Below are 20,670 nucleotides of genomic sequence, written 5' to 3'. Positions count from 1 at the left end.
AACTTTTTGGGAAAGTGGTCAAAACTGTATTTGTTTAAAAAGATTTCATACACTAAGTTGTTGTATAACTTGTTGGGAAAGTGGTAAATGTAGCTGATGTGTTTACAGTGGAAAAAACCTTTGGAAGTCACGGCTAAGAATTTGAGTTTTTAATAATGGGAGCTTCAGAATGTTGAAGAAATCCCATTAAAGTGGACGAGGTTTAATAAAAGCTTAATAGTTAAAAGTCACAATAATAAAACACACAACAACAACTCCTGAAACATAACATTAGCTTTTATTAACTCAGGCAAACTGTTACAGTCAACAGTTACATAAGTGACATGTTATACAGTATATTTTTTTAACCCAGGGTTCATTTTCCTCTCTCCCACTCCCCAAACATAGAACCAGTTAATTCATACCAGAACAGGCAAAAAGTAGTAACAGCACAATACATTCATCAACTCAACAATATGTCTGTACAAACAATAAGGCAWGAAAGAACGAAAGAAAGATAAAATAAAGAAAAGGACGGCAGACATCTTCAAAGGGAGCCGTGAAGGCAGATGAATCCCTCTTTCTCATCATGGCCCTGCCCCCTTGGCAGCAGAAACACAGGTAGACTAATGGCGTTAATTCATTTAAATTCTTCATAGTAACTGTTAGGGCTCGATTCAATGTGTATCGCTGAAGATCAGCATTACAGCGTGATTGAAATGTAAAGGCAATGTTCCCGAGTTAGCGGAGACTGCATTCACGGTAAACGCACCACCTGTCGGCTCAATCGGAAATTATCTTAAAATTTGAATTGCACAATCTGTAACGCTTCAGCGATACAGATTGAATAGAGCCCTTATTTAGTTTTCTAGAGTCAAACGAGGTAAGGCATCTCGTTAGCTAACACACAGAGAAATAATCTGCCTTCTATAAGTGGTTCCTATTGGTCAGACCCCACTGAGCAAAGACGTCAACTCAACGTCTATTCCACGTTGGGTCAACATAATTTCATTGAAATGAAGTGGAAACAACGTTGATTAGACCTGTGTGTGCCCAGTGGGACACTACTGTTAAGTGGTTCTGATTATTCTAATATCTCACCATACACCATTCTTCTTCATCTTCATCATCAGAATCATACAACAGTCATCACATAACATATCATCACCACAATATTTTCCTTGTTCCAAGGTAATAAGTCAAATCCGGATGATATAAAAACACAGAACAACTCCAATAAATCACCTCAGCAAATAACCACAGCCGACTGATATTCAGGATGGCTACCATCCTTCAAGTAGTTCATATTGGCAACAACTGGCCCATTTAAAAACTGCATGTGTTTTTCTGTTAGAAAAGAAACTCCAAGAAGAGATAATAAAATACAGAATCCATTCACCTCCACTTTGGCCCACCAGGAGGCAGGACAGTACTAAGGACAAAAGTGTCATGCCACTTTGTCACGTTAATACTGAACAGCTGAGAAACAAACAGGAAATAAAAAAAATGTGTCGTTCTTCACCAACAGTTTTTCTTTAAAAGGTTATTTTTGAAACAACTGTACACGAGGAGGATTTCATACTATTGGAGGATAAAGAAGGAAAATAACATGACAGCAACTGAACGATGTGCAGTAGTGTAGAAAAATGAGTACAAAAACATAACCCGACCAGAACACATGGAACAAACAACTGACATGGAGCTTTTCATCCAAACAGACATAGAAGAACAGTAATTGACAGGGAGAGGGAGAGGGAGAGGGAGAGGGAGAGGGAGAGGGAGAGGGGGAGAGAGAGAGAGAGAGTGGTGTAGAGTAGTGCATGAGAGGGAAGTAAAACAGGACTGACAGAGGAGAGCAGTTGTAAGGATAAACTTCTGACATCTCGAAAGGGGGGTACAGTTGGGTGACAGTTTTGCCCTCTGTCCCCTTCTCTTCTTCTCTCCCTCCATCTCGTTCACTCCATCCAGTCTCCCTCGTCGAACTCGGACTCATCCTCCGAGTCGGAGTACTCGACGGCGATGCGTCGGGACAGGATGGTGGCCACGTCGTTCCCCACACGCTCGTGTTTGGCCGCCTCCTGCTCCCTCTGCTCTTCCACCTTCCTGAGCTGGATTCCTGGGGGGAGGGAGGCAAAAAAGGGAGGGGGAAGGAGGGGGAAGGAGGGAGTGGTAGGGTGGGGGCAGAGAGAGAGAGGTCACATAAGTCGGTCACATAAGTCCAACTCTCTTTCTCTGTCCTCAGCATCAAGGACAAGACAAAGTGCTAGCTAGTTACCTTTAAAAGGAACACTACTTTAGATTATGGCAACCTATAAGACAGAATGGAACAGCTTTTTTCTGTTTTAAAACTGTCCAATGACCAAGCACATTGAGCTTCGGACGCTACCATATTACCACAATACCCAGATCTACTGGCTGATACACTGAGGCACCACCCACCTTTGCGGATGGCCTCCAATAAGACGCTGCGTGCATCGCTGATGGGCGGCAGGCTGGCAGAATGTTTCTTCCCACTGGAGTGAGAGGCTGGGGACCCCACGGCACCTGACAGGAAGGAAGGCACGGGGGGCGGGCCCGGCGGGCAGGGGGAGGAGCTCCGTGCTCCTGGGAGAGGCAGAGGAGGAGGAGGGGGCYGGGGCAGTACAGTGCCATCTGATTGGCCAGGGGGCGGGCCCTTGTCCAGGATCTTTTGGCGGCGGGCCGGGGAGGAGAGGTGGAGGGGAGGAGCCACGGGAGGAGGGGCAGGGTGGAGGACGCCAGGGGCGATCTGGAGGGGGGCGGGGGGAGGGGGGATGGCCGGGGGCTGCTGCTGGACTGGTAGAGGAGGGATAGGGGGAGGAGGGGTGCCCCGTGGGCCAGAGCTGGACATGGAAGGCAAGGGGGGAGGTGGAGGAGGCAAGGGGGGAGGCGGAGGGGGAGGGGTGGTGGAATTGAAGCCATGCATCTGTGCTGGAGACTGGGGTCTGCTGTCTGAAAAACCTGAACTGGAGCTGAGGAGAGAGAGAGACAGAGAGAGAGAGAGAAACAAAGAGAAAGAGGTACTGTTAACCGGAAGCTAACTTATAATCAGGTTGGGGGGGCAAGAGAGAGCAAGAAATTGAAGAAAATCTAGTGGAGATAACAGGGAGATGGAAAGTAAAGCAAGAAGGAGAAAGCTGTACTGTGTTATGTCCGGTGCCATCTAGAGCCGTGTTTCCCAAACCTGGTCCTTGAGTACCCCCAACAGTACACCGTTTCGTTGTAGCCCTTGACAAACACATCTCATTTAACTCATTGAGGGCTGGAGGATTAGCTGACAAGTTGAATCAGGTGTGCTTGTCCAGGGATACAATAAAATGTGTACTGTTGGGGGTACTCGAGGACCAGGGTTGGGAAACACTGATCTAGAGTCAATACGTCTGGGCTGAAAACAAAGGTCAACACAAAGGGTGAGTGTACTACAGGTTTTCTCGCTCGCTCTGTCTCTTTCTCTCACTCTCTTTGAGGTAATTTCTCCTGACATGTTCTCTCTCTCTCTCTCCGCATCTATCCCGATCTCTTCCTGTCCCTGACTTACACTTACTTGTCATGCTAAGCATTACATAAGTGATGTCTAGTCATTCAAACACTGTGTGTGTCAAACCTATCAAGATAAATTAGTCTGACATGCATGGTCTATACAGAACGAGAGAAAAGGCAAAAGAAAGATTGAAACACAACAATAATCTGGAGAGAGAACAAAATGAGAGATGGGGAGGGGAGAGGAAAGAGCAAAATGAGAGATGGGGGAGAGAGCAGAGAGAGCAATAAGGAGAGAGGGGGTAGATAGAAAGAGCAAGAGAGAGAGAAACTGCTCCAGTGTCCTTATTCCCTCTCTCTTCTCTGATTCCTCCAGAGATTGGAAGAGTGAGGACTGTGTTAGCTCTACAGGGAAGACGTCTGCCTAGGCCCTCGCTAGCCTTAACACCTTATCGATCCCTTCCACAGCTCTATCTGTACTCACCTTCGATCCACTATCCCCGCTCCCTCCCCTCCCATCCCATCCAGCCATGTGTTCATACTTCCCTCATTTCCTCTGCCCACGCTCAGATAAGAAAATTCTGGGGATGGGAAACACATCTGCACCCGCTCGCGTCCCATCATTAGAGTTAACCAGAACAAAACACAACACAATTGGCTAGAGAACAGAGCAACAAAGCAGAGAATAGAACTGAACTGGAKATTTTTTTATTCATTTGTATTCACTTGAATAGCGTCCTCAGAGTCAAAGCCAGAGAGCCAAAGAGGTGGTGGGAAGACTTTGTGTGCCTGTGTGTGTGTCTGCCTCTGTGTTTGTGTGTGTGTCACCCACCTGATCATGGAGGGGGGTTTGATGTCTCCCAGAAGGTGCATGGGGGGCAGTGGTGGGGGGTCGTGGGGTCGCGTGTACATTCTGTCCCCAGGACGGTTCAGCAGCTCGTTCATTTGACTGTAGGGCAGCGCTGCTAGGGAGAACGGCCCGTCCATCCCTTCCAAGTACATAGGAGCTCTGAGAAAGAGAGAGGGGGAAGAGTTAGAGTGGGACACATCCACTCCATATGCAAAGGAGCTCTGGGGGAAGACACAAAAAGGGGGGGGGGTCACAAATGCTCCATATAGAATAGCGTTGGGGTTTAATAGCATTCCACAATGCTCCATGTACGGAGATACAAGGAAGCGCACATGCACACTCACCCAGACCTGTCGTGGTAGGTGGCGGAACCGTTAGCCTCTCTTTCTTTCAAGGCCTCCTCAGAGTCGTCCTCAGCTAGCTCTGCCCCCAGCGCCAGTTTCTGCCACTCCTTCTTCCGGTCATGAGGCACCCGCGGTACCTTCTCAGTCTCCAGAGTACGGTCGTTTCCCCTTACCTGGAGGAGAGACGATGGAGGAGGAGAAGGAAGAGAGYACAGCCACGAGAGAGAGAGAAACTAGAGTTTTAATCTGCACAGAACTATTAGACAGAAACACAGAACTTTCCTACACCCCTCATGTCTGCTTTGATCACAAGTCCCCCACTTGTGATCAAAGCAGACATGACATGAGGGGTGTAGGAAGAACTACATTTACATTTACATTTAAGTCATTTAGCAGACGCTCTTATCCAGAGCGACTTACAAATTGGTGCATTCACCTTATGATATCCAGTGGAACAACCACTTTACAATAGTGCATCTAACTCTTTTAAGGGGGATTAACTATCTGTTAATTTTACATAGAGAGCGAGAGAGAGGTGAGTTGAAAGACAGGAGGCAACAGAGAGAAAAGAGATTGAATAGAGAGAGAGTGCATACATTTCTGTGGCCGTAACTAAAAACGAAACATCCATCATCTAGGCGGCGCGCGCACACACACATAAGTAAAGCCTCATAAGCAAATATTATTTTGGTTTTGCACAGCTGCTGTTGTCATAGCGAATCCTCTCATTTTCATTGGAGACTAATTTCATTGGAGACTAAGCAATATTTACATAGACACAGAGTAGGATGCTCATTCTACACATACAGTCTATTCGGAAAGTATTCAGACCCCTTCCCTTTTTCCACATTTTGTTACGTTACAGCCTTACTCTAAAATGTATTACATAAAAAAATGCTCACAATCCCATAATGACAAAGCAAAAACAGGTTTTTAGAAATGTTTGCAATAAAAATWAAAAATAAAACAGAAATGCATTATTTACGTAAGCACTCAGACCATTTGCTATGAGACTTGAAGTTGAGCTCAGGTGCATCCTGTTTCCATTGTTCATCCTTGAGATGCTTCTACAACTTGATTGGAGTCCACCTGTGATAAATTCAATTGATTGGACATGATTTGGAAAGGCACACACTTGTCTATATAAGGTCCCACAGTTGACAGTGCATGTCAGAGCAAAAACCAAGTCATGAGGTCGAAGGAATTGTCTGTAGAGCTCCAAGACAGGATTGTGTCGAGGAACAGATCTGGGGAAGGGTACCAAAAAATGTCTGAAGCATTGAAGGTCCCCAAGAACACAGTGGCCTCCATCATTCTTAAATGGAAGAAGTTTGGAACCACCAAGACTCTTCCTAGTGCTGGATGCCTGGCCAAACTGAGCAATCGGGGGAGAATGGCTTTGGTCAGGGAGGTGACCAAGAACCCAATGGTCACTCTGACAGATCTCCAGAGTTCCTCTGTGGAGATGGGAGAACCTTCCAGAAGGACAACCTTCTCTGCAGTACTCCACCAATCAAATCACATATTATTGGTCATATACACATATTTAGCAGATGTTATTGCGGGTGTAGTGAAATGTTTGTGTTCCTAGCTTCAACAGTGCAGTAGTATCTAACAGTTCACAACAATACACACAAAACTAAAAGTAAAAMAATGGAATTAAGAAATATATAAATATTAGGACGAGCAATGTCGAACTGGCATTGACTAAAATACAGTAGAACAGAATACAATATATTCATATGAAATGAGTCAAGCAGTATGTAAACATTATTAAAGTGACTCGTTTTCCATTATTAAAGTGACTGTGATTCCATGTCTATGTCTATAGGGCAGCAGCCTCTAAGGTGCAGGGTGGAGTAACTGGGTGGTAGCCGGCTAGTGATGGCTATTTGGCCTTGAGATAGAAGCTGTTTTTCATTCTCTCTGTCCCATCTTTGATACACCTGTACTGACCTCGCCTTCTGGATGGTAGCGGGGTGAACAGGCCGTGACATCGGGTGCTGTAGGTGTCCTGGAGGGCAGGCAGTGTGCCCCCGGCGATGCGTTGGGCTGACCGCACCACTAGGGCTGTAGCGGTCATGAAATTCCATCAACCGGTGATTGTCAAGCAAATAACTGACAGTCTCACGGTAATTGACCCGTTAATTAACATAAACACATTTAGCATCTCCTGGCTTCCACACATAGCCTACAAGCCTCTGATGCAGACCTTTGGAACATCTACATCTTAAAAAGTCAAATAAATCCATGTAATATAGCCTACACCTTCACAATAAATCCATTCTTACATAGGTATTCCTCTTGTCCAGATGGGATAGGGCTGTGTGCAGTGCGATGGCGATTGCATCGTCTGTGGATCTATTGGGGCGGTATGCACATAGAAGTGGGTCTAGGGTGTCAGGTAAGGTAGAGGTGATATGATCCTTAACTAGCCTCTCGAGGCACTTCATGATGACGGAAGTGAGTGCTACGGGGCGATAGTCATTTAGTTCAGTTACCTTTGCTTTCTTGGCTACAGGAACAATGGTGTACAGCAAGTGGGGACTGCAGACTGGGATAGGGAGAGATTGAATATGTCCCTAAACACTCCAGCCAGCTGGAGGCCTTCATGGTAGAGTGGCCAGACAGAAGCCACTCCTCAGTAAAAGGCACATGACAGCCCCCATGAGAAACAAGATTCTCTGGTCTGATGACATCTAGATTGAACTATTTGGCCTGAATGCCAAGCGTCTGGAGGAAACCTGGCACCATCCCTATAGTGACGCATGGTGGTGGCAGCATCATGCTGTGGGGATTTTGTTCAGCAGCAGGGATTGGGGGACTAGTCAGGAACGAGGGAAAGATGAACAGAGCAAAGTACATAGAGATCCTRGATGAAGACCTGCTCCAGAGCGCTCAGGACAGACTCGGGAGAAGGTTCACCTTTCAACAGGACAACAACCCTAAGCACACAGCCAAGACAACGCAGGAGTGGCTTCGGGAAAAGTCTCTGAATGTCCTTGAGTGGCCCAGCCAGAGCCCGGACTTGAACCCCATCGAACATCTCTGGAGAGACCTGAGAGCTTAGAGAAGGGATAAACTTCCCAAATGCAGGTGTGCCAAGCTTGTAGCGTCATACCCAAGAAGATTCGAGGCTGTAATCGCTGCCAAAGGTTCTTCAACAAAGTACTGAGTAAAAGGTCTGAATACTTATGTAAATATGATAATTCCGTTTTTTTTTTAAACATTTGCAAAAAAGTATTACAACCTGTTTTTGCTTTGTCATTGTGGGGTTTTGTGTGTAGATTGATGAGAAAAAAATATAAACATCAATTTTAGAATAAGGCTGTACCGTAACAATATGTGGAAAAAGTCAAGGGGTCTGAATACTTTCTGAATGCACTGTATATTTTTCGAATTGGCCTAAACTTTGAACATTGAGATATTAAATAAATGATAGAGAAGAAGCCTTGAATAGAAGGAGTGAAAGAGACTGGGTTTTAATGTCAGAAGTTAATGGTTCTCTGTAGGAAGACAGATAGCTTTGGAATGTGTTGGGTGGAAGGGAGGAGAGCAACGTGTTGAGATAGGGGAGACAGATGGACATCTGTGGATTAGGTGAAGGAGGGGTTGAGGTCAGGTGAGGTCAGATCCCCTTAAGGGAGTAATCAGGGTTTAGTATCTGGTTACCCTCTTCCTGTAGAACCATAAGATGTAAGGATTGGAGAGAATGAGTGTCTTAAGTGGGATGTATAACTGTGATGGTGAGAAAATGTTTGCTGTCTGAGTTACAGCTGTACAGAACCTTTGGGAAGAATTAAACTTGGTTAAAGCTTCTCTAGTGTCCGTGAGTTATTTACTCTGAAAAATAAGAACCTAACAATATAAACAGGACACACAGAAGGTGGCACACACGACAGAATAAGTTGAAGGCAGAACTTAGAATAGGTGAGAAAGGAAAGCTGTAGGACTGACTGACTGAATAGAACAAGACAATGCTGACATTTACATTATAGGGCTTGTTACATTTACAGTACCACACAAAACATGGTGTCTATTATACACCAAAGTTAAAAAAGATAAGATCCAAATAAGTCCATAAAATTTGACTGTACTTTAGTCATTTATGCTTTTTTGCCCAAATACACTACAAATTCCCTAGTTCCCATATCACTGCGAACATGATGTTAGGTCTTTATAATGCATTATAACACTTCTAATTGTTGTCCTAGGGATTATGAGCTGCCAACACTTCACACACTGATACTAGAAGACACACGGTTTGTAATGAGATCACATACCTGCCCTGGGAGGTCTAAGTACCTATAGACCTGATCATACATGCGGGGGTCCTGCAACTACAAGAACAAAACGACAAGAAAAGCACCAGGGCGCATGAATTAACACCACACAGCGCAATAGAACGTAGTACCGCTGGCTGCTGAGAGTGGCAAAAATAGGAAAGCAGCAGCAGAGCATTGAAACAGATGAGGAAGCAAAACTCTGTTAAACACAAAATTACATGACACAGCTGCACTCAATGGCAGTCCAAAACATACAATTTAACATAGTGCATGTGCCACTTACAAACCAAACGACAGAGTGGACTAGAGAGCACTCATTCACACACACACGCACGCAGTGCCAAACAAACTCAAAGATAACAGAGCTGTTCAGCCATACAAAGACAATGAAGAAATCGTACAATTCAACATAAAATAAAATTGTCTATTTGAACACACAAAAAGCACAAAGCAAGCACCCCATGCACAATAGTGCAGCATGACACAACACACACTAACAAAACATGACAACGGTGTTTAGCATTAGCACAACATGGTTAGCACCAGAAGGAAGCAGAAGGCAAGCAGCAAAAGAACAAGAGAGAGTCATCATTCATAGAAACACTGGGCTAGCTTACCATCAACAACATCCTACACAAAGACAGTTGGTGTTTCTGCTCTGTTGCTATGCAGCAGAAATCTCAACAATGTGGTCAAGCACTTTAGTTAAGCAAAGTCTCTGACTCAAATCATTATGCTAATTAGGCACATTTGTTTTTATAATTTGTATGTAACCTTGCTTAAACATCCTACACACAAGCGTAATGAGACACTTACGACGCACTAGGATATAACACATGTTTGAAATAACAGTTGTTGTGAGACATTTGTTGAGACAAATGTGCAGTGAAATATCTGGAGTCTTGAGACTTAGCAGGTGGAGGTCACATCGCTGGACTGGATTGTATGTGACCATTTGTACTGTGGCATTAATAACACACGCACACACGAAAAATAGCTTGATTGATTGATGATCAATCAACATTCCTGTTAGTAACTACAGTTTAGCTCTAATCTAACTCATGCAGATAGATAACTGATTTTGTTATACTGAACAAAAATATAAACGCAACAATTTCAAAGATTTTACTGAGATACAGTTCATATAAGGAAATCAGTCAATTGAAATACATTTATTAGGCCCTAATCTATGGATTTCACATGACTGGGCAGGGGTGTAGCCATGTGTGGGCCTTCGAGGGCATAGGAGCCAGGCCCTGCCAATCAGAATATTTCTTTCCCCCACAAAAAGTATCTATTACAGACAGAAATACTCCTCAGCGCAAATACTGCCAAATTCTCTCCAACGACGTTGGAGGCAAGCTTATGGTAGAAAAATTAACATTCAATTATCTGGCAACAGCTCTGGTGGACATTCAGCAGTCAGCATACCAATTGCACGCTCCCTCAAAACATGAGACATCTGTGGCATTGTGTTGTGTGACAAAACTGCACATTTTAAAGTGGCCTTTTATTGTCCCCAGCACAATTTCCCCTAGTGCAATGATCATGCTGTTTATTCAGCTTCTTGATATGCCACACCTGTCAGGTGGATGGATTATCTTGGAAAAGGAGAAATGCACACTAACAGGGATGGAAACAAATTTGTGCACAACATTTGAGAGAAATAAGCTTTTTGCGAGTATGGAACATTTCTGGGATTTTTATTTCAGTTTATGAAACATGGGACCAACACTTTACATGTTGTGTTTATACTTTTGTTCAGTGTAGTTTGTTTCTGTGACACATGCTCATTTGTATGACAGATGATCAGGTGGGCGCGTGACATAACGGTGGGTTGTGATTTGACGTGACAAGGATTGGGCCGGTGTCAGCCTCGGTGTTTTTGGCTAATTGCAGTTGACCCCGCTCCCACCCTGTCGTGCCCAGGATAGTCAGTAGTCACACAGCAGAGAGAAGGAAACATAAATGAATCTTAAAAGTGATGCACATTGATTAGCCACGATTAATCAGAGGCCATTACGCTGATGGAGAGGTGCACACACTCGCACACACACACCAGAGAAGATGACGTGAAAACCCCCTGTTTATTGTTCTCTCAAGCCTTTCCTTTTGCAGTTATTGGTTATGAGTGATGAGTATGTGGGTCACTGGGTGTGTGTACTACATGTGTCATTACTAGGGATGCACGATATATCGGTGAACATATCGGAATCGGTCAATATTAGCTCAAAATGGCAACATCGGTATCGGCCCGATGTCTAATTTAATGCCGATGTTAAAAACTGATGTCAAAGCTGCATACCTATATAATGTAGGTACATGACGTAATGACGCCACGTAAAATGTTGCGCTACACGTGCAACACAGCATTCCTAACCTAGCCCGCAATGTCTGCTGTGTGGATCGAGCAGTCGACAAGTCGAGCAGTCATTTGAAAGAGTATGAACATTTCAGCGAGACAACTCAAAGGAGAAATCCATTAAAGCCAAGATAATGGAATTCATTGCCCTTGACAATCAACTGTTCTCTGTCGTGGGTGATGTTGGCTTTCACAGACTGGTCGAGCACCGGTACACATTACCAAGTGCGCTATTTTTCAGATGTTGCCCTACTGGAGTTATACAGTAATAGCGTCACTGCTATTAGCTTCACGACATACATACTATGGAACGCCGTTTGGGTCTTTGCGTGTCAAAAAAGATACAGTAGCACTGTCAAAATAAACGAGCAAACATTGGCCACGAACGATGTGTTTACAATACCATGTTGGTAATAAAGGGTTAGGGTTAGACCGCAACTTCTGGCATAACTAAGTTTAGCTTGGTACCTAGCTAGCACCAATACAACCAGCCTGAAAACAATGACCAGTAGAAACTGCAGTTATTATTCTTAGCAATGATTTAGGAATCCTTGTGAGTAAGTATTAGCTAGGTTGCCACTTGTTGTTCACCTATTGAAATTGAACTTCAGTTCATGAAAATAAATAGCTAGCCAGCTACTTAACCCTGTTGCCCAAAGCTGATGTTATAAGCAGCCAGCTAGCTTCATCTGGCTAGTGATGCTCGACCGGACCGGGTTATGTGTTGTGAAGCTAGCCACAATAAGGATTAGGCACAATAGTGGAATTTGCGGTTTCCCTTCAAAGTAAAAGTATGTAATTGACAGTGATGCAAATGAATACAAATAGTAGAATTATGCCATACTTTTATTTTGAAGGCAACCACAAAGTCCACTATTGTGGCTAATCCTAATTGTGGCTAGCTTCACATAGATAGGTCCGACCACCATTAATCAATTAAGAAATGTCTTATAAATTAGGGTTATTTTAGATGATTACACCTAGCTATATAGTTAGCTACTGAACCAGATTATGTCGTTTTGCTAAGTGGAAGAAATAGTGAGTGAAAGTATAGGTTTTGATGATGTTTTACTGGTAATGGGGACATACGTAAACGCCGACAAAATCACTTTTTGGTCAGTGTGTGTGTGTAACTATTTAACTGCACTAGAATGATTAAAAGGACGCTAAAACAAATTATATCGGTATCGTMTTTTTTTGCAAGAACAATATCGGGTATCGGCCAAAAATGTCATATTTGTGCATCACTAGTCATTACTGTTATAAATGTGGCTGATGTCAGTGCCGTGTATGACTAACCCATGCAGTCCTCCTTCATTTGAATGTGGCAGTGGCACACAGGAGTGTCTTGCTGTGTACACACAGCCTGTGTGTGTGTACACAGTGTGTGTGAGTAATGTGACGGGCTCAGCATAAGGCCACCCCCAGCACTCTCTCTACTCCCCTGTGGAGGTCCTGGGGGTGGGAGGGAGGGGAGCTATGGTCCCCTTTACAGCCTGGTACAGTTACCTAACAATCATTAGGTCATTAGCATGGAGACTGTATACTAAGTACATTGTAGAAAATACCTACTTGTAAAGTACAGGGAGTGAAGTACAGTGAGAAATATGTGATTAAGTCCAAGCTCAGACATCAGATCACAACCATCCTGGCAGTTAGTGGAAACCCAAAACCCAAAGAGTGGTGGGAGGGGGTCAGTGGTCACGGGAGCAGGTGCGGGAAGAGGGTGGCAGGTTAACCCAAAAGGTTAAGCAGAATCCCACTAGTGACCAGTCAGTGATCATGTCAGATGCACCTTGTAGTTAGAGAGGTGATTAGCAAGGGTTTCCAGGTAAGTAGCAGAGGTTTGAAGCAGAGTTAGTGGGAGTCCAGTGCACTGCTTTGAGGCAGGGCAAACCCAAAATGAGGGGGGGGTTAGATAGGGGGGCAGCAGGCTAACCCGAGGGTCCCAGGAACGGGGTCTGAGGGGCGGGGCAGTCTACTCTGGGGGAAGGAGGGGAGGGGGTTCAGAGGGGACTCTGATAAGGCTCTCCGGCCACACATGAAAAGGCAATTCCATCTGCACAGAGTCAGAGACCGACAAAAGAGACCGAGGAGAGGACGAAGGGAAAGAGAGAGGGAGGTAGGGAAGAGAGGGATACTATCTAAGGCATGAAAGGTTTCAGGAGTCTAGATATATTCATAAGATACATATACTTCCCTATGTCAAACATAACTGTCCTACTAGCTCCAGAAACAACACACATAGCTTATAGCATAGCCCCTTGTCCAAGATTACATCCCTATGTAGCCTGTATGTGTTTGCCAGACAGTGTAACAGGCAGTGATGTGTGCATTAGCTGTGGTCATGGCCGCTTATTGACAGTCTGTCCTTCCATCTTACTGCACTGCTGCCTCTTTCAATCTCTGGCCAGCTCAGCACGGCAGAACAATGTGGGGTTGCTATGAAAACCCCCGGGAGGGGCAGGGGTGTTGGAGCATGGGGTGGGGAACCTGACCAGTAACATTGTATTTGAGGGCGGTAATGGACACAGTGGGGAGCCATGGATGTTGGTACTTTTTTCTACCAGTGTTTGACTCAAAGGAAAAAGTTCCCTGATCTCCTCAAAGATGTTCTAGAGATGCTTGTACACTCTCTCTCTGTTCTCTATATCGCACACACACACCACACACACACACACACCACACACACACACCACCACACACACACACACACACAACACACAACACACACACACAACACACACAACACAACACACACACACCACACACACACACACACACAACACACCAACCACAACACACACACACACTCACCTCTGCCTGAGAGGCATATTCAGCTGATCTAACTGCATTATTCAATGACCTCAGCAAGCGAGCGTAAGTCTTACAATCCTCCCTCCCTAGGCTCAGTGAGCTGCATCCTACGCTCTTTGTACGTGGTCTGTACTCTATACTGTAATGGATGCCAGTGTATTGTGGTGCAGCAGAAATTAATAGTGATCCATAACTCCACTGGCCTTTTCTGAGACTGATATCTGGCCTCAACTCCCCACCATCACAACTCAAATACTCTGTCTACACCAAATAAGGCCTATTAAATACTGTATCTCTATCTATATATTGTTCGTGAGCTATTTTGTATATAATTTCTGTATTTCCAGTCTTTCTAAATACATAGTGGTGTGACTGTTACTGTCCCCTGTTCTCTGACTGTAAGTCTTTGACTGAACCCTTCATCACCACCACAAAAACCCAAATCACATGTATATCCCCAAACCTCTCTGGCAGGGTTCCCTCCTTGGTTGTGCTTGAAAATCTAACCAGTTGGGCTCCGATTGGTGGTTATGGTGAAGAGAGGGCTATGGCCGCCACTCAAGCGTGGAGACACAAGCTGGTGCTGAGTAGCGTCGTAGGGAGCCCCCGGGGCTATGGGCACGAGACCCCTCCATCTGCACAGGAGCTGACTGCTTTGTAATTTAGGGACTGTGGGGGGAAAGGGAGGAGGAGAACTCGGAGGATACACAAAGCCTCCCTCATGATTGTGTGTGTGTGTGTGTGTGTGTGGTGTGTGTGTGTGTGTGTGTGTGTGTGTGTGTGTTGTGTGTGTGTGTGTGTGTGTGTGTGTGTGTGTGTGCCCCACATGAGGGCAATTGTGTGTATGGTATGTGGGTGTATGCATATGTGTGTGTAAAGTTTGTGTCTCTCTCAGGACAAACATAGGCTCCCTCATGAGGCGCGGGGGGAAGAAGAGGCAGATCCAAACATTAATTAGAGCAAATAACTAGACAACAGAGAACCACGGTGTATCCTTTCCTCCCTAATGCGCAACTATTACAGAGACACATAGCTAATGGATCCGTGTGTGTGTGTGTGTGTGTGTGTGTGTGTGTGTGTGTGTGTGTGTGTGTGTGTGTGTGTGTAGAGTACGCTATTGGGTTGATATACTGAAGTCACTCTGTGTCTCAGTGATTTATGCTCACCCCATCTTCCTCCACTCCACTGACCCATATCGACCAGTGTGTTCCTGTGTTTGTGTCTGTTTGTATGAATCACTGACCATAGACTACAGTGTTATCTCATTAATTTCACTGTCTCCTTCGCCACATATATGGTCTGTGGTTCTAGATGCTAATAATAGAGGCAATTCTGATCCGAGAACAGTTTCAATATTGGGCTCATAATGGCTGAGATTAAACCTATAATAGGGAGAGGCGATCTGAAATGAGTTAGGGTTCAAAAGCTACTTGGTGACACAGCACCTCAGCTAAGGATCAATGTGCAAACACAACACCACGCTGAATCCTACAATAAGAAGACAGGATGCTGGTGATGGCCCGGCCCACTGGCCAATGGCGGCCCTTTCTTACCTTCTGTTTCCTCTTCTCTTTCCTCTTGTCCTCCGTGTCCTGCAGCATCTTCTCTCTCCACAGGTCAAAAAAGTAGGAGGGGTTTGTGTAGAACTTCAGCCCCTCCTTACCATCATCCCTGTAGGAGCAGTAGGAAACCAGAGTTACCCCTAGACACTGATTTAAGGTCAGTTTTGCTGATCCTAGATCTGCTACTCAGAGCGTTGCAAACCAGAGATGGCTGATGAGGGTCAAATTTGACCTCTCTCTTTTTATCTTTTAATTTGTCTTTTTATTTCACCCTATCTTCACCCTTAACCAGGAATAATCCATCTAGAAGGAGGAAAGTATCACTTCAAAACCCGTGATGAAAAAAAAACACATGCCACCCTCATGCACACATTTGTCCATCATATCACATCAACATGGGAATGCGATGTGCCCAAGATGCACAAATAGCCACGTTGACTCTTCTCTCCTTCTCTTACACATCCTAGTCAGTGACACCACCAAAAGGTGCTGAACTATTTGCCATAGATTCTGCCATAACATCATACTTGTTTCTCCGTTAACCCCCTGAGTCACCTACAGAGTTTAGAGGGTTACATAACCCATAATGCACCTCTTCTTCCTCGCTACCATGTGGAGTGTTCGATGACGAAAGGGAATGATTGTGAGAGAGGGATAACAAGAGGAAGAGGAAACATGAAAAGAAAGAACATCACAAGGAGATGAGGAAGTTTAATGATATGCAACAACATGGGGAAGGATGTCAGGAGTGTGACAGAGTGGTAGGGTGTGTGTGTTTGAGTGTGTAAGTGTATCATGTGTGTCGTGTGTGTGTGTGTGTGTGTGTGTGTGTGCGTGTGCGTGAGAGAGGGAGAAATGCTGTTCCGACTGAGTACTATGCGTGTTTATATTGTGAGTGTGAGTGTGTGTGTGTGACAGGGCAGCAGCAGCTGGATCTGAAGAATAACAGCCTGAGATGTAGTAGACAGCCCCCTGGTGAGAAGTTCAGGAGCGAAAGAGAAAGAAAATAAGAAAGGGGGGGCATGGAGGGAAAGAGAGGACAGAAACTCAAAAAGTGGTTCAGGAGTCCTTCAGAAGTCGTCAGAGTCAGACGTACTGAGACACAGAGGGGTCAGAGAGCATGCTGAGTAGAGGTGTCTGTCTGTATGCAGCCCCATAGCGGCAGGTAGCCTAGTGGTTAGGGCATTGGGCCAGTAACCAAAAGGTTTCTGGATCAAATCCTGAGCTGACAAGGTAAAAATCTGTTGTTTTGCCCCTGAACAAGTTAACCCACTGTTCCCCGGTAGGCCTTCATTGTAAATAAGAATTTGTTCTTAACTGACATGCCTAGTTAAATAAAGGTTAAACAAAAATAAAAAATAGCGATATCTACAGCTGCTTCTCAGCATAGACTAGCTCAACAGCCGACATCTGTCCTAGAGAAGACAGACACTGAGCCATACAGCTATTAAACCCACACTATTAAACTGAGAACCCAGACAAATAAAAGGCCCTGGACCACTTGCTGTGGTTTCATTATGGATTATTTATCTCCAGCTGGCTCTCTGAATTTAATTTAATTTAATGGGCTTTAATGGCATGGGAAACATATGTTTACATTGCCAAAGCAAGTGAAATAGATCATGAACAAAAGTGAAACAACAATACATAATTAACAGTAAACATTACACWCACAAAAGTTCCAAAAGAATAAAGACATTTCAAATGTCATATTATGTCTATATACAGTGTTGTAATGATTAATAAATATTTAAAGTACAAAAGGGAAAATAAATAAACATAAATAGAGATTGTGTTTACAATGGTGTTTGTTCTGTACTGGTTGCCCTTTTCTTGTGACAACAGGTCACAAATCTTGCTGCTGTGATGGCACTGTGGTATTTCACCCAATAGATATGGGAGTTTATCAAAATTGGATTTGTTTTTTCGAATTCTTTGTGGGTCTGTGTAATCTGAGGGAAATATGTGTCTCTAATATGATCCTACACTTGGCAGGAGGTTAGGAAGTGCAGCTCGGGGGCGGAGCTAGCATGTTGGAGTGAACGGCTGTGTGTGAGCGAAGCTCCTGCAACATTTTCGAAAAACAATCTAATTTAACCTACTTTATGGCACTTTTTACAACAAACGCCTCTTTCTAATACAATATTGTAACTTTCTATGTAAAAATGCCGAGTAATAAGGGACCAAAGGACAATAAATCCACATCGGAGGCCGACTCCCCACCAAACAACGAAACAGACATGGCGGAAGGCACAGGTAACAACGTGACACTTCCAGAACTTACCCGGGCTRTGGGAGWACTACGTGTTGCTATAGCTGAGGATCTTAAGGCTACTATTGCTGAACTGGACACCAAAATCGAGAGCACCATTCGAACGGTCGCTTCGCAGGGCCAGAGTATTGTGGACCTTGAGAAAGCTTCTGAATTCAACGCTGGTAGGATCGACGAGTTAGAGAAGCTATGCACGTCCTTGCAGGATAGTGTGCAGAGGCTTTCTGTGAATMTGGTCGACCTGGAGGGCCGATCCAGACGTCATAACCTTTGTGTTGTTGGTCTGGCAGAGGGGGTAGAGGCTGGCTCTTGCCCCACCGACTTCTTCGCCAAGCTATTTTGAGGGATGCAATGGGATCGGATGTTTTTTAGGTCGGATCCCCAGCTGGACCGTGCTCATCGCGCCCTTGTCCCAGTGCCTGGACCAGGCCAACGTCCTCACCCAGTAATCATCTGTTGTCACAGTTTCAAGACCAAGGACCTTATCCTGCGCGAGGCTCGAATGAGGGGTAACCTGTTACATAAAGGACACCCCTTCCATGTCTATGAGGATTATGCGCCCGATGTGGCAAAGCATCACGCCGGCTACAGAGATGTCATGACCAAACTCTACAAACTCCATCTTCGCCCAGCCTTGCTCTTCCCTGCAAGACTCAGAATTACCCTCCTTCCGGTGAGAAGATTTGTCTCTCCTCGGTTTTGGACACAGAGAAGTTTATCTGGGAATATACACCAATCCCCCGTACGGGTTAGAGTGCCTTGTCATTGTGTGTTAGGGTCTGCTCATGGACTCGAATCCATACTATACCATAACGGGAGAAACCTTATTAAACTGTCTCAGCAAGGGCTACCGAACATGTAAGACGKTGAGCCGACCAATGGAGGGCGGTCAGAGCTCTCATTTAACGTTAATTTCACTTTCATTCCGGCTAGACGACTGACCTGTCGTTGGAGTTCAGAGCGATGCCTGTTTGGGTGGCCTTCCAGGTTTGATCATTGACACTTTTGGATGGATATACTTATACTCCCCCATTTTAGTTTTGTTTCGTTATTTATTTGTCAATTCTTACATTATTCTTATTACCATACCATTTATTTATTGCTTGCAGAGGACTGGGGGTGATGGTTGGGGAGGGGCAGACACCTGGATAGCGAGTTAATGTTTTGTGCCGTTAAGATGCTAATTGAACACTTTACTCACGGGAGCCTCCTCAGTTCATATGTTAGTAGAAGTTCTAGGATAGTGAGAGGTGAACGTATAGTTGTGATTTATTTTTGTTTTACCTCTTGTTCGAGGTCGCGCCGTGCATTTTTGGCATCGGCCAGACAATGTGTTTATTATTTTTATTTTTCTATTTTTTTCTCTCCTATTTGTGTGTGCCTGTTAAAGGTGGGTTGATGGGGGGGGTAAATGTTGGGGAAAGTAGGGGGACAGGGTGGAGAGTAAAGGTGCTTGCCGGGGGGGGAGGGGTTGGTTGGATACTGCTCGGGTGTCTGTGCTACATATGTTGATCGTGATGGTTTGGTGCGCTTTCTTACCTTTTTATTGAGTTACATGTTATGCAGGCCACCATAGGAACTACAAACGAGAGGAGGGCGGGACTTACATTCACTTCCTGGAATGTCAAGGGTTTAAACGAACCAATTAAGAGAGGCAACGTCCTAGCCCACTTGAAAGCACTCTTGTCTGATATTATATTTTTGCAAGAAACCCATCTGAAAAACAATTCTCATGGCAGACTTAAATGTAGGTGGGTGGGGCAAGTGTATCACTCTAACTTCTCTGCCAAAACGAGAGGCATAGCAATTCTGGTACGGAAAGGAAATTCCCTTTCTACATAAAACCACTATTGCGGATAAAGAGGGTCGTTATGTGATCGTAATAGGAGAGATCCACTCTACTTCTGTAACTCTACTAAATATCTATGGGCCAAACATTGATAACCCCTCTTTTTTCAAAAGAGTCCTTGCCCTGATTCCAGATATCTCCGATACTAACCTGGTCATTGGAGGGGACCTTAACTGTGTGCTAGACCAATATCTACCCGGCGAACCCCTACCTCCTAATCAAGCGAATTCTTGAATACCTACATAAGAAATTCTAACTTATTTGATATATGGAGGATCACTAACCCTACGGGTAGGGAATAATGCTTTTACTCTCATGTTCACAATGTTTATACTCGAATTGACWACTTTTTGGTTGATGCGAAATTACTCCCCTATACCTGTAATGTGAGGTATCATGATATTATAATCTCGGACCACAGTCCACTCACCTTCTCCCTGAGTTGGGTGACATTGTACCAAACGAGAGGTTCTGGAGGTTGAATCCTCAGCTCCTCACAAGAACCAACATTCTGTGAACATCTTAAAGACCAAATTACATTTTTCTTTGATACCAACGACAACACAGAGACTTCCCCAGCATTATTGTGGGAAACACTGAAGGCTAATTTGAGAGGCTGTATCATCTCCTATCAGACTGCCAGGAGTAGGCAAAACAGGGGYAAATTGGTAGAACTGGAGGGACAAATRCACTTACTGGATAGGGAGAATGCTAGCCATCCATCTATGGAGAAACATAAAAAAATAACCTCTTTAAAATTTGAATATAATCAGATTCACTCAGCTAAAATTGCTAAACCTTTTCTCTATGCCAAGCAAAAATATTTTGAGTTTGGTGACAAATCACACAAA

At 44.5% G+C, this 20,670-nt stretch overlaps 1 protein-coding gene across 1 annotated transcript in view; it reads right to left on the bottom strand.

Moving 5' to 3' along the window:
- Positions 1 to 258: 258 nt before the first annotated feature.
- Positions 259 to 20,670, bottom strand: part of wasf1 (WASP family member 1) — a 161,006-nt gene continuing 140,594 nt past the window's right edge. The window contains exons 6-12 of the mRNA XM_070435905.1: positions 19,399 to 19,430; positions 15,690 to 15,814; positions 8,955 to 9,011; positions 4,672 to 4,844; positions 4,310 to 4,486; positions 2,419 to 2,969; positions 259 to 2,095 (exon numbers count right to left, since the gene is read on the bottom strand). Of these exons, the coding sequence (XP_070292006.1) occupies positions 1,935 to 2,095; positions 2,419 to 2,969; positions 4,310 to 4,486; positions 4,672 to 4,844; positions 8,955 to 9,011; positions 15,690 to 15,814; positions 19,399 to 19,430 (1,276 nt within the window). The 3' untranslated portion in view covers positions 259 to 1,934. The remainder of the gene's footprint in view (positions 2,096 to 2,418; positions 2,970 to 4,309; positions 4,487 to 4,671; positions 4,845 to 8,954; positions 9,012 to 15,689; positions 15,815 to 19,398; positions 19,431 to 20,670) is intronic.

This window comes from Salvelinus sp. IW2-2015, linkage group LG28 (assembly GCF_002910315.2).
Source record: "Salvelinus sp. IW2-2015 linkage group LG28, ASM291031v2, whole genome shotgun sequence".
NCBI lineage: Eukaryota > Metazoa > Chordata > Actinopteri > Salmoniformes > Salmonidae > Salvelinus > Salvelinus sp. IW2-2015.
Note: the sequence above shows the minus strand (reverse complement) of the source record. Positions and strands in the feature narration are given on the sequence as shown.